This window comes from Hemitrygon akajei, chromosome 15 (assembly GCF_048418815.1).
Source record: "Hemitrygon akajei chromosome 15, sHemAka1.3, whole genome shotgun sequence".
NCBI classification, from domain to species: domain Eukaryota; kingdom Metazoa; phylum Chordata; class Chondrichthyes; order Myliobatiformes; family Dasyatidae; genus Hemitrygon; species Hemitrygon akajei.
The window spans coordinates 58757838-58783457 of record NC_133138.1 but is presented as its reverse complement, the minus strand read 5'-3'; the positions used below and the strand labels follow the sequence as shown (position 1 = coordinate 58783457).

At 39.2% G+C, this 25620-nt stretch overlaps 1 protein-coding gene across 4 annotated transcripts in view; it reads right to left on the bottom strand.

Annotated features, from left to right (window-relative positions):
• Window positions 1-683: 683 nt before the first annotated feature.
• fbxo38 (F-box protein 38) overlaps window positions 684-25620 on the bottom strand; it is a 75854-nt gene continuing 50917 nt past the window's right edge. The window contains exons 16-22 of one of the 4 annotated variants that reach the window (XM_073067633.1): window positions 23446-23546; window positions 22436-22538; window positions 16953-17119; window positions 10025-10170; window positions 8923-9026; window positions 2551-2664; window positions 684-1672 (exon numbers count right to left, since the gene is read on the bottom strand). In XM_073067633.1, the coding sequence (XP_072923734.1) occupies window positions 1494-1672; window positions 2551-2664; window positions 8923-9026; window positions 10025-10170; window positions 16953-17119; window positions 22436-22538; window positions 23446-23546 (914 nt within the window). In that variant the 3' untranslated portion in view covers window positions 684-1493. Of the gene's footprint in view, window positions 1673-2550; window positions 2679-4483; window positions 4577-8922; window positions 9027-10024; window positions 10171-12999; window positions 13042-16952; window positions 17120-22435; window positions 22539-23445; window positions 23547-25620 lie in introns of those variants that run through there. The other 3 variants (XM_073067634.1, XM_073067636.1, XM_073067637.1) reach the window with 3 other exon arrangements.

Below are 25620 nucleotides of genomic sequence, written 5' to 3'. Positions count from 1 at the left end.
AGATAACAAAGGGCAAGGCCATTGTATATGAAAATTTTAATGGTTAGATTGCAGATCACAAGTGCAAGTGTATGTGGATGGGAAGAAGGCATACTGGATAAGGCCTTATAGGCTACTACCAATTATTCCCCAATCATATTAAAACTGTGAAACATGTTACAGCTATTCTAATAGTAAACTACTATTGCACTGAAACCACCAAACATTTACACAAATTTCTGTAGAAATGCGAGGTTTAGCACGTTGGGTACAAAGTACAACTGGCAATGAGATATCAGCTATAAAAAAGATTGTGGATAGAAAATGTTTGTTTCTAATCTGTGCTTAGAATGATTTTTTCCCACTGTATTAGTCATGTTATAGTAGTACTAGTGCAATTACTCAAGTTGAGTGCGATGTTCTCCTAAGGAGTTGTCTATTGGTTGGCAGCTGATAACATCAGCACTGGGTAATATGATTAAGTCTGGTTTCCTTCACAACTATGATAACTACAGGCTAATTCAAAACTGACTGAGTTTGTAGTTCAAATGCTCATTCTTAGTTAAATTCTTAGTCTGGTATTGTGAATCAACAGGCTGAAAAGTACAAGGAAAAGATGTTAAAATGCCTTTCACCAAACACAAAATGTCAGTTAAGGTGCTTCTATAGATATAATTAAAATAACTGAAAGCAACACTTTCATCTTTCAGGAAACAAAATAAAGCATTTAGTTAATTATAAACCAGAAATTCTGAACATTTGGAAGAGAAAAAAAACCTAAAGAAATTTTTAATCAGAAAATTCTTCTTATATTTAAATATTTTATTATAATAGAATTTCCCTGCCACTTATTCCTTGGAAGCAGTGCATAACAAAATGCATGTCATTGTATAATAAAAAGCTACTTTTAGTTATTAGACTATTCCCAACAAGGGTAAATGCCTCATAACAAGGCATGAATATAATGTTCAAATTTGATATATACTGTATGTATATATATTATATATAGTATAAAGGAAATCCACACAAAGTTCTTGTTTTTCCTCTTTTCTTCATTAACACATTCAAAAGTGTAATTTAAGGGGAAAAGGCACATAGTACCAAAGGAAATTCATTGAGTTAAGTCACTTCTTTACTGGGCTATGAAATATGCCAAAGAATGTGGCCTTCGTATTTTTTTTAACATTTGCACCTGTTTTGTAACAAAATATCAAAAATGTTCATCTTATTAATTGTATAACTTGGGGATATAAATAGCCTCTTTTTAAATTCCCTATCAATAACATTAACTGAATTAAACTGTATAGACATATGAAATGATACTGCTTCAGGAAGTTAATTATTTTCAGAACATCTCTATACAGAAATCATTTGTACACAAATTCCTTTATACATAATTATATAATTTCTTCCAAAAGTATTTGGGATATATTGCAGCTACACAGTGCTGATAATTCAAATCTTGCAGGCTGTAGTCTCTGGCCTTTGAACAGTCATATGCAAGGAAGGCATAGTCAGATATAGTCATCATGAACAGGCTCTCCACTGACATCACAGTAATGTATGAAAATAGCTACAACACGTGGAAATACACCATTTCGCATCTGCCGTCGTTCAGAGATCACCTCACCAATTGTTTCCATACAAATATCAGCTGACAGTTGTCCTTTTCTCCGAGGAGCATAGATAGTAGCTGCGAAAAAAGATTGCCGTAACAATTACATACAAAATGGATCAAATCTACTCAATATAATGACTAAATTACCACATTCTTGCTTTTTTAGATCCAAAGAAAGTATTATTTTTTGCAACTATTCAATGGCTGTGTTTAAACACTGAAAGGAGTAGTAACCTTAGCTAGCATTCTCCTCACTGCTGAAGATGGATGACTCAATGTTAAAATTTCAAAGCATTTATATGCTTGACTTCACCCCTGCTTACCTCTACATGCCTATATTAACTTCAGGATTAGCTCCTTATCAATGTATTCATGGTCAGCCGGCATCCTCCTAGCTTGCTTTACTGACTGGAGGCATTCTAAAACTCTGCTGTCCATGTCCTATCTTGGTCGCTTGCAGAGGTATATGCCAGAAGGGAGATTAGTGAGGAGGCAGATGTTCTTGGTGGTACGATCTCTGTTGAAGATGGCGGAGATTTGCGGAGAATGATGTGTTGAATGTGGAGGTTCATGGGGTGGTAGTAAGGAACTCTACCTCTGTTAAGGGGAGATGGGGTGAGCATATATGTCTGGGAAATGGAGGCGATGCGGGTGAGGGCAGTGAAGGTTAGGGGAATGCACCAGATCTCATTTTCTTGTAAATTAACTATTCATAAGTGAGACTCTACTATGGGTGGCACTATCGGCACTGGGATCATCAGATTATGGGACAAAGAAAAAATCCCCTGATGTTGATTAATGGACAGCATTTGTCACTTTTCACTATAAAGATCAAGAATGTATACTGATTGGAAAAGTACAATGTCAGAATAAAGGTAACTACTGTAATTTCATGGTCCCTTTGGTGTTAAGTATATGGTACGAAACTGTAAATGTGTAGAGAGAATACTTACTTCGCTCATCATCTTCAAAGTCATATCTTGCATAGCTGTTTGGTTCTGCAGTACGCAGTGAACGAAGCCATGGGAAATCAGTGATCATGAAGTACGGAGCTCCATCTACTGTTCCTGTCAAAACAAAACTGTGAGTAGAATATTTTGCATAATTGAGAAAATCTATTTTTCAAAGTTACAAGTTTAAAAAGAACACTAAGTGTCAAGCTCTTTGTGAAACTATATTATATTCCTAAAGTATTTATCAAATAAATTTTAAATGAAAATGAAATATTGAGTTGAAGGGGCTAAAAGCATGATCATGTTACAGTAGCTTTTTTTTGGGAAGTATACATCTGGAAATCGAGGGTAACACTGCTCAAATAGTACCGTCTGGATTCACAACATGTGGCATCCATGAAAGTGATTTATAGTGGCATGAAAAGGAAGTATGGATAATTAGTAAGTAGATGTGTGCCTGTGCACACGTGGGCATATATAAGAAAAAGACAAGTGGCAAGAGACAACAAATTAAAGACAGCCTTAAGATAAAATTTATAGATTGAACAACTGCAGAATTTTAGAACACAAGCAGACCAAGTACCTCTTCAGCATCATAATTATGATTCTGGTCTATTATCACTGACATATGTCATCAAATTTATTGTTTTGTAGTAGCAGTACAGTGCAAGACATAATCAGTATAATTTTTTTAAAAAAGTTCAAAAGATAAATAATGAGGTAGTGTTCAGAAATCTATTGGCAGAGGGGAAGAAGCTGCTCCTAAAATGTTGAACGTGTTTCCTCAGACTCCAGCAGCTCCTCCCCAATGGTAATAACATGAAGAGGGCACATTCTGGTTGACTGGGTCTTAAATGATGCATGCTGCCTTCTTGAGGCACTGCTTCATGAAGATGTCCTCGATGGAAGGAAGGGTTATAGAATTGGCTTCACAACCCTCTGTAGCCTCTTGTGATTCTGTATATTCGAGCCTTCATACCAGGCTATGATGCAATCAGTCAGAATATTGTACAAATTTGCACGTGTTGGTGACATGTCAAATTCCCTCTAAGTCCTACAGAAAAGCAACTGTGGTGTGCCTTCTTCGAGACTCCACTGGGCCCAAGAGAGAACCTGTAATGTTGACACCCAGGACAAAGCTGCTCATCCCTTCCACTGTTGATCTCTTAACAAGAACTGGTGAGTGTTTATGCGACTTCCTCTTCCTGAAGTCCACAACCAATTCCTTTGTCTTACTGACGTTGAGTGCAAGGTTGTTTTTGCAACACAACCAGCCAATTTGTCTCACTTCTACACATCTCTGTCGTCATCTGAAATACTACCAACAGCAGCGGCATCATCAGTGAACTGATAGATGGTGGTTGAGCTGTTGCTAGCCACACACTCATGAATGTAAAGAGAGTAGAGCAGTAGGCTAAGCATGCATCCTTGAGGTGAGCCTGTGTTAACGGTCAGCAAGGAGATGTTATTTCTGATTCGCACTGCCTGTAGTCTCCAAAGTAAGAAATTCTAGAATCCAATTAGAAGGACATAGAGAAGCCGAGGTTTAGTAGCTTTTTGATTAGTACTAAAGGAATGTTATTAACATTTCTTCCTATTGATTTTCTCCTGATTTACATTGGTTCATGCTGTTTATCTCATTTATTCCTAAAGGGTAAGAAGTTTTCTCATGAATTCTTTAGCTGTTTGTGACCAAGTTGTGCTTTTAGACTGTAGACAAGCATTATCCTTTCATCTGCTATCCCATAAGAATTCAAGAGGGATCTGGTAGACCTATCTTTTCCAGGAATATTAAGTTATTTCAAATTATCCCATTTTAATCCATGCAGACTATGCTGGATGGCCAAAGAGTTCACCAGGTAGAATAAATGAAACAATCCCCAAGCTAATTTGCTGAAGGCCATGCTGCATGAAGAACACAAGATTTACTCACAACACAGAAAAATCAAGGCTCTGATGCAGCAACTAAGTCTCACGATATTCAGTATTCTCTTTAACTGGGAGAACTTGCCCATAATCTTGCTGTCTGGAAAAGCCACATCAAAACTGGTTCACTTACTGTACAGTGCCACAGGACACAGGTTTTAAAACATAGAACATAGAAATCTCAAGCACATTACAGGCCCTTTGGCCCACAAAGTTGTGCCGACCACATAACCCACTCTAAAATTTCCCTACCACACAGCCCTCTATTTTTCTATTTTTGTTTGGTTGTATAGAGTATATGTACAGTCAGATGACAATAAACTTGAACTTTATCTGTACACTCATAATCTTCATCTAACAATTTTTAACATGGTTCAATCAATTCTACATGTTCTTCAGAATAAGAGTTTAAATTAGAAACATAGAAAACCTACAACATAATACAGGCCCTTCGGCCACAATGCTGTGCCGAACATGTACTTTAAAGATTACCTAGGGTTACCCATAGCCTTCTATTTTCCTAAGCTCCATGTACCTATCCAGGAGTCTCTTAAAAGACCCTATCGTATCCGCCTCCATCACCATTGCCAGCAGCCCATTTCACACACTCACCACTCTCTGCGAAAAAAACTTACCCGATACCTCCTCTGTACCTGCTTCTAAGCACCTTAAAACTGTGCCCTCTTGTGTTAGCCATTTCAGCCCTGGGAAGAAGCCTCTGACTATCCACACGATCAATGTTTCTTATCATCTTATACACCTCTATCAGGTCGCCCCTCATCCTCTGTCTCTCCAAGGAGAAAAGCCAAGTTCACATCCTATTCTCATAAGGCATGCTCCCCAATCCAGGCAACATCCTTGTAAATCTCCTTTGCACCCTTTCTATGGTTTCCACATCCTTCATGTAGTGGGGTGACTAGAACTGAGCACAGTACTCCAAGTGGCATCTGACCAAGGTCCTATATAACTGTAACATTACCCCTCGGCTCTTGAACTCAGTCTCAAGGTTGATGAATGCCTTCTTAAGCACACAGTCAATCTGCGCAGCAGCTTTGAGTGTCCTATGGACTTGGACCCCAAGATCCCGCTGATCCTCCACACTGCCAAGAATCTTACCATTAATACTATATTCTGCTATCGTATCTGACCTACCAAAAACATTCTTTTCACCATTTTAAGCAAGATTAGTGTATTATTTTGTTTTGTACAATTTTAGAGTGATAAAAAGGAAAAAAGCACCATGCAAAAGTTTGGGCACCCCAAGAGATTTGAGCTCTCAGATAACTTTTACCAAGGTCTCAGACCTTAATTAGCTTGTTAGGGCTATGGCTTGTTCATAGTCATTGTTAGGAAAGGCCAGGTGATGCAAATTTCAAAGATTTATAAATACCCTGACTCCTCAAATTTTGTCCCAACAATCAGCTGCCATGGGCTCCTCTAGCACTCTGAAAATTAAAATAAATGATGCCCACAAAGCAGAAGGATATAAGAAGACAGCAAAGCGTTTTCAGGTAGCCGTTTCCTCAGTTCGCAATGTAATTAAAAAATGGCAGTTAACAGGAATGGTGGAGGTCAAGTTGAGGTCTGGAAGACCAAGCGAACTTTTCAAGAGGACTGCTTGTAGGATTGCTAGAAAGGCAAATCAAAACTCCCGTTTGACTGCAAAAGACCTTCAGGAAGATTTAGCAGACTCTGGAGTCGTGGTGCACTGTTCTACTGTGCAGCGACACCTGCACAAATATTACCTTCATGGAAGAGTCATCAGAAGAAAACCTTTCCTGCGTCCTCACCACAAAATTTAGTGTCAGAAGTTTGCAAAGGAACATCTAAACAAGCCTGATGCATTTTGGAAACAAGTCCTGTGGACTGATGAAGCCAAAATAGAACTTCTTGGCTGCAATGAGCAAAAGTATGTTTGGAGAAAAAAGGGTGCAGAATTTCATGAAAAGAACACCTCTCCAACTGCTTAGCACAGTTGGATGAAAAGAGGATGGCTTCTACAAAAGGATAATGATCCTAAACACACTTCAAAATCCGCAATGGACTACCTCAAGAGGCACAAGCTGAAGGTTTTGCCATGGACTTCACAGTCCCCCGACCTAAACGTCATCGAAAATCTGTGGAGACCTCAAAAGAGCAGTGCATGCAAGATGGCCCAAGAATCTCATAGAACTAGAAGCCTTTTGCAAGGAAGAATGGGCAAAAATTCCCCAGACAAGAATTGAAAGACTCTTAGCTGGCTACAGAAAGCGTTTACAAGCTGTGATACTTGCCAAAGGGGGTGTTACTAAGTACTGACCATGCAGGGTGCCCAGACTTTTGCAATGGGCCCTTTTCTATTTTTGTTATTTTGAAACTGTAAAAGATGGAAATTAAAAAATAATCTTGCTTAAAATATCAAAAAAATGTGTCATCTTCAACTTTATGCCTTTTGGAAATCAGGTGATCTTTTACTCACTTAGCAATTCACAGTAACAGAAATTTTGACCAGGGGTGCCCAAACTTTTGCATGCCACTGTATATCTTGTCCGGTCCCAGTGACTTATCCAACTTGATGCTTTCCAAAAGCTCCAGCACATCCTCTTTCTTAATGTCTATATGCTCAAGCTTTTCAGTGCACTGTAAGTCATCCCTACAATTGCCAATGTCCTTTTCTGTAGTGAATACTGAAGCAAAGTGTTCCTAAGTTCCTCTGGTTCCATACACACTTTTCCGCTGTCACACGATTGGTCCTATTTTCTCACGTCTTGTCCTCTTACTCTTCACATACTTGTAGAATGCCTTGGGGTTTTCCTTAATCCTGCTTGTCAAGGCCCTCTCATGGTCACTCTCCTAATTTCATTCTTAAACTCCTTCTCTCTAGCCTTACAATTTTCTAATCTCTATCATTACCTAGATTTTTGAACCTTCCGTAAGCTTTTATTTTCTTCTTGCCTAGTTTTTCAACAGCCTTTGCACACCATGGTTCCTGTACCCTACCATCCTTTCCCTGTCTCATTGGAACGTACCTATGCAGAACTGCACTCAAATATCCCCTAAACATTTGCCTCATTTCTGCCATACATTTCCCTGAGAACATCTGCTCCCAATTTATACTTCCAAGTTCCTGCCTGATAGCTTCATGCTTCCCCTTACTCCAATTAAACGTAAACCAGGAAGGAAAAAATACTCCAATCTCCTTATCGTAAGTAGATGTGAAACTATGATGGGATCATTTGTTGCTTGTGTAGCTGTTGCTTTTTCTCCCACAACCCTGCCATGCTCCAATAAATGACTATATTGGCTTCTCCTATCTATGAATATTATATATGAAAAATACAAAATGCTGATTCCTCTTGCTCAGCATAGCCATAACACAGGTAATTCTCCCAAATTCTGCATTATATAAAGCAGGATAGTATGGAGCTGGAGCACAGGAGCCGATATAAATGATTGGAGACAAGAGAAAGGTCAATTTCCGCCAAGATTGCAAGTCTTAACATCATTACATTTGATGAGTAAACTTTTCTCAGGCTTGTGATAAATTCTGCCATCTTCCAATGATGATGTCTGGGTGTGTCTGGTCGAGTGGTATTTATACCCCCATAATCAGTCCCTCCTGACTGGTTAGTTCTCATTCAATCAGGTTTCTGCTCTCCCACCTTGTTTACAATCAAATTCCAGTTCTTACTTAGAGAACTTCTTTGTTATAATTCCTTTCGTCTAGTTCCATTTCAAATGTCTTCTTTTACTAGGCTGCTTCAAAGGCCACACGGTGGAAGCCTGCATCAAGGAGCACAGATGGTGTATCCACTTGGGTACCTGGAGTAATCGGCAGTAGTAGAACACCTGCATTCGCAATGGCCATAGGATTGACTTCGAAGCACAAACCTACTTCGCCACCCGAATGGCTTTTGGGACCGCCTAGTAAAGGAAGCCACTGAAATAAAACTAGAGGAAAAGGATTCTAACAAAGACAAGGTGTCACTCTAAGTAAGAGCAGGAATTCGATTGTAAACAAGGTAGGAGAGCGGAAACCTGATGGATGAGGACTAACCAATCAGGAGGTACAGACTATGGGGGTATAAATACCAATGGATTAGACATACCCAAGCATTATTCCTGAAGAAGATGGCAGAGTTTGTCATCCAAACGTTGGTTATAATCGATACCTCTACACGGCTGAAAGCTGAAGAAGAGTTTATTCATCACCTCTACCGGGAAAGCACAAGACCCTATTTTTATCATTACACCTAGGCTCTGAAAGTTGAAAACTTAACTTTGAAAATAATAATGTGTCTCTTACTGCTATCCCATTAGTTAAAAATAAATACAATGAATAACTAGATAACTGTATTTACTCCATAGCGAACACATTTCCACAGTGGGACCTTCTGACTTTTTTAAGTGAACAAATTCCTGCTCAATGAAACAAAAAAAAAATCAGTAAATGTTTCCAATACCTACCCTCTGATGTGTAGATATCCCTCCCCCATGGGTACTTTGGATATTTCTTCACATCATCATCAGTCCGAGTAGCTTCTGGAAAGAACTCATACTTGATCAATTCCCTAATTAAAAACAAATTAAAGTTGGAATCAGCAATCATTGTAAATCTCAAATTGTACTTATCTAGCAAATTTGCAAAGTATGTCATTTTTTGTAAAAATACAAAATATAATTAATCTCTAAGCACGAAAAAGTGCTTAGAAGTTAATCATTTAATCAGTGGTACCTTCTGTCATTAAATCAGTTGACTTTTCTGTAACCCAACTCCATTTTCCTGTTCTGAAAGCTTAAAAATATTCACGCATTCACTCAACTGTCCAGACCCAAGGGAATACAATTTTCATTTGATTAATTTGCTTCATTTAACATTCCAAATGAAAGTGATAACATTTGAAGTGTTTGCTTTTTCATGACGGCGACAACATTGGCAAAGTACCATGAAACGTCCTATGGAAGATAAAGACTCTAAAAAACACAAATTACTTGATTTCATCTTTGATACAATATTTATTCATTTACTTAGAGCAGCTGGACCTCTTATTGCTCACACACTTTTTAGATTTAGCAGGTCCTTAAATCAAATGAAGAATAAAATTATGATTAAATGCTGAACTCAACAAGAATCTTTGGTTAATTCACTTACTACCCTGTTCAGAATTCCTCAATAAATTCATAATTATCCTGTTCAGAATTCCCTAATAAATTCATAATTTAATGTCTTCACTAATTTGCTCTCCTGTAATCATAGTTCAATGTGATTGGATCAGAATGTTATCTCCTGAACCATAAACTTCCATCATGTAGTTGTATCGTTTATACGCCTTTCAGACACTATCTAATGCACGTCCCACAAACCAACCAACTATTCTCTGACCAATTGCATCTAGTCAAAATGACTAGTATGAGAAAATGCCAAATAACTTGCATTTTTTTAAAGACAGTTTAAGCTTTACCAAAACAATTCTTATAATAATTAGTCACCATCTACACATTATACAAGCCAAGTTTTTTTAAAAGAATTGTTCAAGTTATCCTAACTTTGAGGAACAGAAATACTTACTGATTAATATTTGCGATAGTGTCCATCCAACTCCGAATGCGAACCTTATTTCGCACATTTGGTGGGTTACTAAACTCATGAATAATACAAATATGATAAGGATATGGTCCACTAAATATGCTCCGTTCCAGTTTCAAAGTATCAATCTGTAACACAATATGAATGGTATCAGAAATGATACTGAAACTATTTTCAGTAATTGCTTAAAAAATCTACAATAGGTACAATCAAAAGTTCTTTCTTATGAAGTGGATAACCTTCAATTTAAATTATTCTTCATAGTTACACTAATTTTCTGCATCTTAACATTTCCTTAAGGGATTACTGTTGAAACTGGTAGAAATGAGGGTGAATGACCTTTAGACATCAATAAAATACTGAAGTAGAAACAATGCAAACAAAAAAAAATCTTCAATTCACCAATAATTCAGCACTAAACTTTGAAACTGTAAATAATAAACAGCAACATTGAGTAGATATTGTTTGGCATGTGTGTCCTTTTGAAATACTCTTCTCTAATTTCTGATTCCAACAGTTGTATTATTCTGTTTTTAGACCATAACACATAGGAGTAGAATTAGGCACTTTGTCCATCAAGTCTGCTTCACCATTCAATCATGGCTGATCTTTTTTTCATCTCCTCAGCCCCACTCCCTGGCCTTCTCCTTGTAATCTTTGATGCCGTGCCCAATCAAGAATCTATCAAACTCTGTCTTACACAATGACCTGGCCTCCACAACTGCCCTTAATAATAAATTCCACAAATTCACCACCCTCTGGCTAAAGAAATTTCTCACATCATTTTAAATGGATGCCCCTCTATCCTGAGGCTGTGCCCTCTTATCCTAGAGTCCCCCACCATGGGAAACAACGATTCCACATCTACCCTGTCTGGGCCTTACAACATTTGAAAGGTTTCAATGAGATCACCCCTTCTCATCCTTCTAAATTTCAGCAAGTACAGACACAGAGCTATCAAACGTTCCTCGCATGATAACCCTTTCATTCCTGGAATCATCCTAGTGAACTTCCTTTGAACCCTCTCCAATGCCAGCACATCTTTTCTTAGATGAGAAGCCCAAAACTGTTCACAATAATCAAAGTGAGGCCTCATCAGTGCCTTATAAAGCCTCAGCATCACACCCCTGCTCTAATTTCTAAACCTCTTGAAATGAATGCTAACATTGTATTTGCCTTCCTCATCACCAACTCTACCTGCAAAGTTAACTGCACAAGAACTCACAAGACCTTTTGCATATCAGATTTTTGGATTTTCTCCCCATTTAGAAAATAGCCTGCACATTTATTTCTTCTACCAAAGTGCATGACCATGTATTTTCCAACATTGTATTTCAGTTGCCACTCTCTTGCCGATTCTCCTAATCTGTCCAAATCCTTCTGTGGCTTTCCTGTTTCCTCAACACTACCTGCCCTTCCATCAATCTTCATATCATCTACAACTTGGCAAAAATGACATCTATTCCATCATCTAAATCATTGGTATACAACATAAAAAGAGGCAGTCCCAACACCGACCCTCGTGGAACACCACTAGTTTCTGGCAGCCAACCAGAAAGGGATCCTTTTATTCCACTCGCTGTCTCCTACCACTCAGCCAATGCTCTAACCATGCCAGTAACTTTGCTGTAATGCCATGAGCTGTTAATTTGGTAAGCAGCTTCATGTGTGGCATCTTTTCAAAGGCATTCTTAAAGTTCAAATATACATCTTCCACTGTATCCCCTTTATCTAACCTACATGTAATCTCCTCAAAGAATTCCAACAGGCCCGCCAGGCAAGATTTTCCCTTAAGGAAACCATGCTGACTTTGTCCTATCTTGTCCTGTGTCAACAAGTACACCATAATCTCATCCTTAACAATTGACTCCAATATCATCCCAACCACTGAGGTCAGGCTAATTGGTGTATAAGTTCCTTTCTGCTGCCTTCCTCCTTTCTTAAAGAGTGGAGTGACCTTTGCAATTTTCCAGTTCCCTGGTACCCTGGTCCAATGAGTTTTGGAAGATGATTACTAATGGCTCCACAATCTTTACCACTACCACTTTCAGAACCCTAGGGTGCAGTTCATCTGGTCATCATGTCTGCTCTGCCATTCAATCATAGCTGATTTATTTTCTTTCTCAATCCCATTCTTCTGCTTTCTCCCCTTAACCTCTGACACCTAGTGTCTTCCACAGTGAAGATTGATGCAAAATACTCATTTAGTTCATCTGCCATCTCCTCGGTCCCCGATATTATTTCTCCGGCCTCATTCTTCAGCGGTCCTATATCCACTCTTATGTCTCTTTTATTTTTATTTTTTTTACATACGTGAAAAGCTTTTACTATCCACCTTGATATTGTTTGCTAGCTTGCTTTCATATTTCATCCTTTCACTCCTAATGATTCTTCCAGTTGCTCTCTGTAGGGTTTTAAAAGCTTCCCAATCCTCTGTCTTCCTACTCATTTTTGCTTTGTTGTATGCACTCTCTTTTACTTTTACATTAGCTTTGACTTCCCTTGTCAGCCATGGTTGACCTATTTTGTCATTTGAGTATTTGTTTTTGGCATACATCTATCCTGCACCTTCCACATTTTTCCTGGAAGCTCACACCATTGCTGCTATGCTGTCATCTCTGCCAACATCTCCTTCCAACTGACTATGGCCAACTCCTCACTCATACCACTGTAATTTCATTTACTCCACTGAAATACTGCTACATCAGTATTTTTATTTATAATTCTTTCAAGAGATGGAAGCATCAATGGCACACAACTTTTGTATTACCATTCCCAAAAGACTGCAACCTGCTGATGGTGATATTAGTAAGCTTCCATCTTGAACTAATGCAGACAATGTGGTGAAGTTACTCCCACAGCCCCATTGTAGAATCCCATTTTTAAGGGAAAGGGCAGGGAAGTGAAATTAATTAGATAAATCTTTCGAAAGATTAGTAAAGACATGATGGTCTCACTTTTCACTGTAGGATTCTGTACTTGCATGTAACACTTCTTAGCTGCAAGTGGAGCAAAGAAATTATTAGGACTTCCTCATTTACATGACTTTACCAATATGGATACAGAAGTACATTAGATAGATCACAAGGAGAAAGTATAAACAAGGAGCAAATATTATTGAGCAGGTCAACTCTCACTTAATAAACTAAATCTGTTTAAAATACAAAACAAGTAGTTAAGGCAATCTATCCATTCCACTATGACCATAAAAAATAACCCCAGGAGTAGGACTGTCTGCCCCTTGAGCCTGCACTGTATTTAAATAAAATCAAGTCTTATTCAGCTATCCCCAAGTCCCCTTTCTTTTTCTCTTCCAGTAACTGTCAACTCCCTTATTGATTACAAATCTAACATGTATCAACTTTGAATATATTCAAGGATTCATCCTCCATAGCTTCCTGGACAAGGAATTCCAAAGGTGCGCATGCCTTTGAGTGAGTCATCTCAATCATAGCGTGACATCCCCTCACTATTCAGCCATGACTGAATGGCAGAGCAGAATCAATTGGCCAAATGGCCTAATTCTGTCCTATATCTTATGGTCTTACTATGTACTTTTTTGCTAGCCTATCCTATGAAGAGAAATATCCTCCTGGCATTTATGGTGTCAAGCTACCTGGGAGTGTCATATTACATGGATTACAAATCTGCTCATTCTTCTAAACTCCAATGAAAATATAGCAAATTTGTTCAGTCTTTCATAACATAATCCCATGCTCAGGATCACCCCAGTAAAACTTTTCTAATTTGCCTTCAATAATATTTTTCCTTAAACAAAAGGGGAACAAGCACTACTCTGTATAAAAGTCTCAGTAGTGACTTGTACTTAATAGTATGACTTACTATTAAAACCCCTTGCAATAAAAATCAATATTCCAATAGCCTCCCTAATTACCTGTTGCATCTCCATACTGACGTGCTAAATTAGCTAATTCTTTTCCCATTTCTTTATAACTCCCTGGTCAAAATCAGCTTTATTATCACTGACATATATCATGAAATTTGTTTTGTGGCAGTAGTACAATGTAATACATAAAAATGATTATTACTTACAATAAGAAATATAAGCTAAAATAAACAGAGCAAAAAGAGAGCAAAATACTGAGATAGTGTTCATAAACTGTTCAGAAATCTAATGGTGAAGGTTTCTATATCTCCTCCCTGATAGTAATAGTGAGAAGAGGGCGTGTCATGGATGGTGAGAGTCTTTCAAGATGGATTAAAATTTAAAAATGTTGTTCCAACCCAAATTTCTCTCAAGATTGCATATAGTCAAATTTATTTATAATTAGAGCACTTTCATCCTCTAAATGTTTCAGTACCCGGTATTGTGCGGCTTAAAAAGAAACACTTTTATACATTGGATTGCAATAAATGTATTGTTTATGCTAGCTATGAAGGCAGCTACAAAAGCAGTTTAATTCAGTGTACATTACATTTCTGGTTCAATTCAGCCTCACAAAATCAGTTGTGATATATGTGTTCTTTTTGTAATATCAGTAACATCTACACTTAAGGAATAACATCTCATCTTACCGGGCACAGCCCATCACTGTCTTCTTGAATTGGTCTGGGATGATGAGTATTTTCAGAATTTTCCACTTTCACATTAGATGGCCAGCATCCACAGTACTCCTAATTAATTTCCATTCTACTTTTCTGCACTTTCCCCTTTAATATTTAACATCTTTATTCAATCTATTCTTTTATCAACCTTTCCTGTTGCTCTCTCCTCTCCCTGCACCTCAGAATTTATTACTAGCTCTTCTTGGATCTGATGATAAGGCATTAGCCCAAAATGTCATGCCGTATTTCTCCACAGATGTAGATTGACTTGAGTATCTCAGTATTTTCTGTTTTATTACCAAATTTAGATTAATTCCGTGTGCACCATATTTCCCGCTCAATTCAACTTTACCAAAATGAACCACATACTTTGATATTTTTCATTACATGAACATTTCAATAAAGAAGTGAAAGAGCTGAAGGCTCTGAAGATGAATGCTAAATTCCATTAAGCTGTGTCTACTACTTCTAAGAGGATCTTTTACTCTAAGATCGTTCATTCAAATTGCCATGTTACATATTACTGCATTCAATGCAGCCTGTGACTTGGATTCGCAATTTAATTTTCACCCAAATAAACACTATCCAACGTCAAACAAACAGTGAATATCCATGGAAAGTTGAAATGTTACCTTGCAGGTACAGTTGCAATAAAAGTTTGTGAACCCTCTGCAATTACCTCGCTTTTGCATTAATTACTCATGAAATGGGATCTGATCTTCATCTAAGTTTCAATAATAGACAAACACAATCTGCCTAAACGAATAATACACAAACAACTGTACATTTTATGTCTTTATTGAACACATTATTTAATTATTCACAGTCCAGGCTGGAAAAATGTGATCCCTTGTATTTAATAATTGGTAGCACCTCCACCAAATGTTTCCTTTAGCTACTGATCAGACTTGCACAATGAAGAGGATGAATTTTAAACCATTCCTCCATACAGAACTGTTTCAGTTCATTCAATATTTCTGGGATATCTTGCATGAAAAGCCCTCTTCAGGTCATGCCACAGCTTCTCAATTGGGTTAAGGTCTTCTGAGGGGTGACTGATAAGTTTGTGGCCTAAGGTAGGAGTCAATTTTAGAAAACTTAGCATATTTTTTCCAACATAGTCCCCTCCTACATTTACACACTTAGTCCAGCGGTCGTGGAGCATAAGGATCTTGAACCTCCAGAAAGTGTCCACTGCATGGGTGATTGATAAGTTCATGGCCTAAGGTAGAGGAAATACAGCTCTCGTTACATGCACATGCAGGTCAACTCTTTGAGTGATTATGCAGAAAGTTCTAAGTTAATAACTCATCTCCTTCTACCTTAGGCCACGAACTTATCAATCACACCTTGTAATTCTGATTAGGCTAATTCAAAGCACAAGTTTCTTCTTTTGAAACTATTCTGTTGTTGATTTACTCTTGTGCTTCGGATCACTGTCTTGTTGCATCATCCAACTTCTATTAAGCTTCAGGCGACAGACCGCTACCCTGACATTCTCTTGTAAAATGTCTTGATACAGTTTTGAATTTGTTGTTCTCTCAACGATTGCAAGCAGCCCAAACCATGATGCTTTTTCCACCATGTTTCACAGTTGGGATGAGGTTTTGGTATTGGTTTGCAGTGCCCTTTTCCCTCCAAACATAGCAGTGTACATTTCTGCCAAAATGTTCAACTTTTGTCTCATCTGTCCACAGAAATTTGTCCCAGAAATGTTGTGGAACATCCAGGTGGTCTCTTGCAAGCTTGAGACATGCAGCAATGTTTTTTTTTGGAGTGCAGTGGTTTCTTCCATGGTGTTCTTCCATGAACACCATTCTTGTTCAGTGTTTTTCTTATAGTGGACACATGAACAGAGACTTTAGCAGGTTCTAGAGATGAAGCACTTCCAGAGATCTCATCACATTGATTGGAACACCTGACTGCAAATAGCTTATGCAGATGACATTATCCCAGAAGTTCACATACTTTTTTGAACGCAGGTTGTGATTGTTTAAATGGTGGACTCAGTATGAAAAATGCTCAAAGCATGCACTGCCAAGGTGGAACAGTGATAAATGAGTGATGGTTGAAACTTGAGAACATATTTCTACAGTATTGACAAGAAGTACAATTGTTTGTACGTTATTAATTTAGGCAGACCACATTTTATGAATAATTAATACAGAAAACCAGGTAATTACAAAGGGTTCACCAACTTTTTCTTGCAATTGTATGTACTTACATTAAAACCACTTCAAAATGAAACACTGTTTATGTGGAAATATAAAGGAAATTAAAGATAACATTCATTTTAAGGGTATAAAAAGTCAAATTCATTTGAAAAGTAACTCGGTTCATTCACCTGTTGCATTGGTCGGAGATAAATGATTCGGTTTCTTTCCGGAGGCATTCGTAAAATCTGGTCAAGAACTTGTTCAATGTTGAGCTTCCGACACTGCACGTAGTCAAATCTGTTTACAATTGGTGCATTCTCCACCTTTAAATGTTTCAGTACCCTGCAACGTGTAGCTTAAAAAGAAGTGCTTCGTTACACATTGGTTTATATAACAGATTATAGAAAATTAATTATTTGGGCCAGACAGGAAGGTTAGCACAGTAAGAGTTTTAATCAGTATACACTACATTTCTGGTTCTGTTCAACAATACCTGTGAGGCTTCTCTTTTAGTAATATTAGTAACAACAAAACTTAAGGAACAACACCTCATTTTACTGGACAAAGCACATCAATCTTCAGGATTCAATCTGAGATGAGCATTCTCAGAATTTTCTGATTCAGTTCAGATGCTCAGCATCCATGATATTATCCCATTGCAATTTCAATTCTACTTTTCTGATTTACACCCTTTTCTGACTAATCATTGTGGTTTTACTTGTCATGCACTTTCCCCTTTGCTATTCAACATCATTATCCAATCAACAATTGTGGGGAGGGGAAGGATGGGGGTGAGGGGGTTAGCGACATAGCGTAAGTATCAGTTACTGGTTGTAGAATGAAAATATACAAACAATCCTAATTGAGTGGTAAATGTGATTGTTGGGAGTCCAAACCACAAACTGTGTCAATTAAACCTTGCCCAAGAACCAGGACTCCTGCACCGTCATTTGAGAGGGCGAAAATAGACCATTTGTATGTGGACACCTTCCTCTGAGAGATCCGGTGAGAGAGAGGGCCCTGTAGATAGTGGTATTACAAATATGAGACAAACTGCAGATGCTGGAAATCTAAAGCAACACACACAAAATGCTGGTGGAACTCAGCACACCGGGCAGCATCTATGGAAAAGAGTAAACATCACTTTTCCATAGATGGTGTGTAACCTGCTGAGTTCTTCCAGCATTTTGTGAGTGTTCCTGCAGTTAGTGGATTTGTTGTGTAGATTCCTGGATTTTTCAAGCCTTTAAGATGCTGAATGGAAGAACACAACTACTGCCGCTGCTCATGTTTCTCATTAGGGAGTGGGACATCCCATCCACAAGTGCCCGTGGTCAACTCTCTTAACATGAAGCATCCCTGGATACTAGCTGGAGCAGCAAATTCAAGAGGGTCAAATAGACTGTTAATAGTCAACAGCACACAATGACACGTAAAAGATCTTTTGGTATCAGCAACTTAGAAAGTAAGGTGTTGGTAATGAGGTCTCATCCAAGACCTAGACTGTGGTGCTGCAAAGGAGGGAGGTCCTGTCCAAGTTCGGATTCTGGTCAGATGGGAAATACTGCATAACCCCGGCACCGTTAGAGGCAATCTTAACTAGTTTGCGCCAACATGCCTTATGCTACTTTTAGCATGCTGTTTCTTCGGCACTAGAAAGGATCTAAGACCATGATCAACATAGAATTACCTTTCGATGTATCTCCATGTTTCAGTGCTGAAATTTTTTGCTCCCTAGATAGCTATCCTCTTAATGCCATAGATTGCCACAGGTGGTGAGGGGCAGTTATCAAGTATATGAATTCTCATGCTCTATGCCAGAAGCTTTTTATCAAGTTGGTGGTCACAAAGCCACAAGAATCTGAGGTAGCCTCGACGATCCTCACACTAGGAAGGTGTGGAACATTTTTTTTTATGTCTGCCATCACTACAACGGATTCAGTTCTGAAGGGCATGAGAACGCTGAGCAAACTGTTATTGGGGTCTGGACCCCAAATGAGTACATTGTTCAGTGATAGGCCTTTGAACTGAGCACTTGAATCAAAGACAATTTGTACCAGTGCAGTTTTCTCGGGGAGGTAAACACCAAAGTTGGGCAAATACCAGTTTTTATTTTGTTCGGATCTAGTGGAGGAGCTAGATCAACATGATTGTTCCTCCAGAGTCTCTTGGTGAGCTCCACGTAATGATCTTTCATTTCTGGTTTCCTTCTCAATGTGCGATTAAAGGACATGAGTCGACTAAGGGCCTGCTCTCTGTGTTTGGTAGGAGTTGTCATGGAGAGTGGAAGGGAAGGGGAGCACCCCAACTGTTTGATTCATCTTTGTTAGGCTCTTTGTTCGTGATTCAAAGACCTCACTTTCGATGGAAGGTGCCAGCTTGCCTAAATCTGGTTGAGCAGAGGCAAGAATGTCGGGGCACTTGGTTTGCTTACTACAAACTTTTGTATAGATTCTCCAGGACATTAGTCTTAAATGTGATGACAGCAGGCTGATGAGCAGTACTGCAGCATGCATCACCAATTATGACCCAACCTAGCTCACGTCATTAGGCATAAGGTGTAATGTGCTGACCATTTGGCTGTTCACACATCTTATGTACACAAATGGTGCCTCTGTCAAGCAGCAGAAGAATCTTAGCAGAACAGACAAATGGGGATTCTTATCAGCAATGACCTTAAGATGTGAATTATCACATGCAGCTTCAACAGTTGGGATTTACTATCTGTTTTTGGGAATTATAGTCACACTCAAAGAGGGCTGGCAAGGGTAAACAGCCTCTCCTCCTATTGACTATGACAAATTTACTGGCTCTTCTTCTGGCGTTTCAGAACATGACTTTAGAGTATATGGGAAAACATAACTTTGAATACTGAATATGTCACAGAATGTTGACTTCGTCAATGACATTTTGCTCTGATTATCTAATTTCACATATGCCTTTATTTTTTGCTCAAGATGTTGGCTAGACATATCTTACATCAGAATTTGCCTTGGACGTCTTCCCACATATCTCTATGCATGAGGAAATAGCTACATCTGATAGATGATCAGCTGGCCCCCTGCTGTGGGTGTGCTGGAACCAGTGGTAGCCCAAGGAGGAGAAGTCTGCCTGCCCAAGCCCAAGGTAGCCAGAGTTCTCAAATATGGTTGTTTTGTTGAGCACTACAGAGAAAAGACTAGGATCCTTTCTGAACAACACACACAAAAAGCTGGTGGAATAGAGCAGGCCAGGCAGCATCTATAGGAAGAAGTACAGTCGACAATTCAGGTCGAGACCCTTCATCAGGACTAACTGAAAGAGGAGACAGTAAGAGATTTGAAAGTGGGAGGGAGAGGGGGAGATCCGAAATGATAGACAGGAAGGGGAGGGATGAAGCTAAGAGCTGGAAAGTTGATTGGCAAAAGGGATACACAGCTGGAGAGGGAGAGGATCATGGGACGGGAGGCCTAGGGAGAAAGGGGGAGGGGAACACCAGAGGGAGATGGAGAGCAGGCAATGAGTGACTGTGAGAGGGACAGAGAGAGAAAAAAGAGGTGGGGGAAATAATAAATAAATAGGGATGGGGTAAGAAGGGGAGGAGGGGCATTGAGAAATTAATCTTCATGCCATCAGGTTGGAGGCTACCCAGACAGAATATACAAGGTGTTGTTCCTCCAACCTGAGTGTGGCTTCTTCCCACCGTCTCTTGCAAAAATGCCATCCCCTTCTCACAATTCCTCCATCCCCACTGCATCTGCTCTCAGGATGAGGCTTTTCATTCCAGGACAAAGGAGATGTCTTCCTTTTTTGAAGAAAGGGGCCTCCCTTCCTCCACCATCAACTCTGCTCTCAAACACATCTCCCCCATTTCACATACGTCTGCTCTCACCCCATCCACCCACCACCCCACTCGGGATAGGGTTCCCCTTGTCCTCACCTAACATCTAACCAGCCTCCGAGTCCAAAATATAATTCTCCGTAACTTCTGCCACCTCCAAGGGGATTCCACCACCAAGCACGTCTTTCCCTCCCCCCCTTCTGCTTTCCGCAGGGATTACTCCCTACGCGACTCACTTGTCCATTCATTACCCCCCCCCCCCCCCCCACCATCCCTTTCCACCGATCTCTCTCCCGGCACTTATCCTTGTAAGCAGAACTAGTGCTACGCCCGCCCTTACACTTCCTCCCTCACCACCATTCAGGGCCCCAGACGGTCCTTCCAGGTGAGGCGACACTTCACCTGTGAGTTGGCTGGTGTACCATACTGCATCCGGTGTTCCCGGTGCGGCCTTCTATATATTGGTGAGACCTGACACAGACCGGGAGAACATTTCGCTGAACACCTACGCTCTGTATGCCAGAGAAAGCAGGATCTCCCAGTGGCCACACATTTTAATTCCACGTCCCATTCCCATTCTGATATGTCCATCCATGGCCTCCTGTACCGTCAAGATGAAGCCACACTCAAGTTGGAGGAACAACACCTTGTATTCCATTTTGGTAGCCTCCAATCTGATGGCATGAACATTGATTTCTCTAACTTTCATTAATGCCCCCCTCCCTTTCTTACCCCATCCCTTAATTATTTATTATTTCCCCTCTTTCTTTTCTCTCTCTGCCCCTCTCACAATCACTCCTTGCCTGCTCTCCATCTCCCTCTGGTGCTCCCCTCACCCTTTCTTTCTCCCTAGGCCTCCCATCCCATGATCCTCTCGCTTCTCCAACTCTGTATCCTTTTGCCAATCGACTTTCCAGTGCTTAGCTTCATCCCCCCCCCCCCCCGCCTCCTGTCTTCTCCTATCATTTTGGGTCTCCTTCTCACCCTGTCAAATCTCTTACTATCTCTTCTTTCAGTTAGTCCTGATGAGGGGTCTCAGCCCAAAACGCTGACTGCACTTCTTCCTATAGATGCCGTCTAGCCTGTTGCGTTCCACTAGTGTTTTGTGTGTGTTGCTTGGATTTCCAGCATCTGCAGATTTCCTCATGTTTCAGGATACTTTCTGAATGAATTTTTTTAAAAAAAATCATTTTTGGAATTAAGGACATTACTGGCAACTTGTCCATCTAATTTTGTTCCTCGGAAGGTAATTGTGGGCAGTGTTGAACAGATGTAAATTCAGATACGATACTTAAAAACTAAATAATTGATTTGGGAGAATTTTCATTATTCAATCACTAGAATGTGGAACTATTCATCGGGGGGGGGGGGGGGGTTGAGATGAGTAACTTGTATGATTTTTTTTCAATTAACTACCAAATACACAAAGAGAAAGTAACAAGATGGATATGATGCCATGAAGTGTAAGAAAGTTTGTGTGTAAATTTAAACACCAGCATCTATCTATTCGGTCAAATGGCCTGCTACCTTTCTGTAAATAGAATTTTATGTTCGGTTCACCTACAATGATGTTATCATGATACTGACCCAGTGACATTTAAAACAAAAACAGTCTTAAACAATGAATATCTTATGGCAGCATTGCAAACTTAAAGTAATTTGTAATAGTTTTAAAAAGTTTGGTACAGTTGAATGTACTTCTACAAAGCTGAACTGCTTCCTCATTTCTTGATTGTGAACACTACCCACAAGAGCATGTTTACATTGTTAAAGAGACTGGCATATGATATTAAAAAATACTGTCCCAGTATATCATTATGGTGATTTAGCCAAAATAATGCTACTACTTACCATGGATAAACATCATTTTAGGACAATCTCTGAGCAGTAAATCTGTAATTCCGCAATTTGTAAGAGTAATCCCAACTAAATTTTTGGATTTGAGATTAAGAACCTGCAAAACATATTACTTGTTAATTATTGAAGTCGCAAAAATGGCAGCTATGTAATTTATATAAAAATGGTCAAAAACTGGCCCATAGACCATGATAATGGTCAATTTAATAAATGCATTATTTGATCATTTAAATGGAAACTGAACTGCATATTGCTGCAAGATTCAAGGCATGTGCTATCATTGCAATCACAGCAGCAGCACAGTTGCTAAAAGGGGTGCGGGGAGTGAGGGATGGAATGCATTTCATTCCCAATGATTATTCTGTATCAATGTGCTTGAGGTTGAAGAATGCCAATGTTCCATGTGATTGCATTGTTTCCTGACATTCATTGCTAAGGCTCACACGTGCAAAATGGCCAAAGGGCACCCACAAGAGCTCAACATGGAGGCAGAATATTCAGATGGACTGGAAAAAGAGAAGTCTGTTGAAAACGATGAAAAAGAAAACAACCTGGGAGTTCTTTGTACTAATGACAATGGTTTTATATTCATTCATGGGATTTCGACTTCACAGGCTTAGTTAGCATTTTACTGAAAATTCCTAGTTGCTCAAGGTGGTGGTGCGCTGCCTTCTTGAAGCAGTGTGGTCCTTGAGAGGAGTGTATGCTCCACAGTGCCATAGGCAAGTGGAGAACATTCTGTCACAATTCTGATTTGAGCACTGTACACAATGGGGAATTGGGAGGTGAAGTCACAGGATCTTTAACCGCTGACCTGCTCTTGGAGTCATGTTGGGTATATGGCTACTGCTAGTCAATGGTACCCACCCCAGGATATTGACAGCAGGGCATTCTGTGATGTTAATTCCATTGAACATAAGAGGCAATTGCTGGGATGCTTCTTGCTGGATATATTACATAAATTAAACAGCAAGTAATTTTGAAGAACTGATGTCATATTTCACCTGGACATGATCATCCTCAATGACAGGATCACTGGTGCTTGTGGATTTATCTGCAGTACGTTTCCGTTTGACAGTTTGCCTGGGCTTAGGTTTAGAAACATCTGGAAACAAAAATAGTTCACTGAGAAAACTGAGAACATAAATAAAACAAGTGAATAGGAATATATTTAATAACTTCATTTTGTAGAATCTAAGATGGAGTTAGGATATTTCTAACATAACTTTTACATTTGGACAGCTGAATTATTACAAAGGAATTGCATGTCCATATTAACGTGGTGTCAGGTTTCCTACTTTTTCCCCCAAACTTGTGCACTATTTATTCACAATTCTGCACAAATTAAAAATGTGAAACACAAGTTCATTCACAGAACCAGAAGCACTGTTGATGATGCAAAATATGTTAGCAATGAAATAGCAGCCTTATGCAAGAGAAAAATATTCTTCATCTATTGCAATTAAAGTTCCTGCCAAAACATTAAACAGCTGGCTGAAAGCAAAATTTATTGACCAACCAAGACTGACAATTTGGTCTTAACTACGGTTAATGAGTCTAGCATCAAAAAAATACAGCTGGGAAAGGGCACCTCTGCTTGGGCCAACATAAGATTCTATCCACCTCAGCTCCTCTGCTACAGTGGTGCTAGGAAGCTGTGAACCCTGTATACTTTTCTCTATTTCTGCATAAATATGGCCGAAATATGATTAGATCTTCACTCGAGATAAAGAGAACCAAATTAAATACATAACACAATAAACATTATACTTGTTCATTTAACTATTGAGAAAAATCATCCAATGTTACATGTATTTATTGGAAAAAGTATGTGAACCTCAGGGGGAATGTCTTCCACAAAAGCTATTTGGAGTCAGGTGTTCCAATCAGTGAGATGAGATTGGAGGCTTGGGTTGTAGAAGTGCCCTAACTTATAAGAAGGACACACAAAGTCAGGTTACTGACAGAGCCTGCTCTTCTCCGGAAAGATCTGTTTATGTGCACCATGCCCCGAACAAAACAACTTAGAAGAAGAATTGTAGAGACGCATCAAGCTGGAAAAGGCTACAAAAGCATTTCTAAAGACCTGAGCATTCATCAGTCCACAGTAAGAGAAATTGTCTACAAATGGAAGAAACTCAGTACTGTTACTACTCTCCCTAGGAATGGACATTCTGCAAAGATCACACCAAGAGCACAATGTGCAATGCTGAATGAGGTGAAAAAGAACCCAAGAAACACAGAAAAGGACCTGCAGAAATATCAAGAACTTGCTAACGTCTCTGTTCATATGTCCACTAGAAGAAAACCACTGAGCAAGAAAGGTGTTCATAGAAGGACACTGCGGAGGAAACCACTGGCCTCCCAAAAAAAAACACTGCTGCACATTTCAAGTTTGCAAAGGACCACCTGGATGTTCTACAACACTTCTGGAACAATGTTCTGTGGACAGATGAGACAAAAATTTAACTTCTTCATAGATATGTACTCTGAGGAAAAAGGGAGGCACACTAACACCAAAACCTCATCCCAACTGTGAAGCACGGTGGAAGGAGCATCATGGTTTAGGGCTGATTTGCTGCCTCAGGGCCTGGTCAGCTTGAAATCGTTGAGAGAACAATGAATTCAAAATTGTATCAAGACATTTTACAGGAGAATGTCAGGGTAGTGTTCATCACCTGAAGCTTAACAGAAGTTGGTTAATGCAACAAGACAATGATCCAAAAGAGAAGAGTAAATCAACAACAGAATGGTTTAAAAAGAAGAAAATTCGTGTTTTGGAATGGCTGACTCAAAGTCCTGACCTTAATCCTATAGAAATGTTGTGGAAGGACCTGAAGCAAGAAGTTCATGCAAGGAAGCACACCAACATCCCAGAAATGAAGCAGTTTTGTAAGGAGAAATGGCCTAAAATTCCTCCAAGCCAATGTGCAGGACTGATCAACAGTTACCAAAAATGTGTCGCTGAAGTTATTGCTGTACAAGGGGGTCACACCAGTTACTGAAAGCAAAGGTTCCAACAAATACATGTAATATTGGATCATTTTTCTCAATAAATAAATGAAAAGTATAATTTTTTGTGTTGTTTAATGGAGATCTGATCACATTTTAGGTCATATTTATGGGGAAACAGAGAAAGTCTAAAGTGTTCACAGACTTTCTAGCATCACTGTACACAC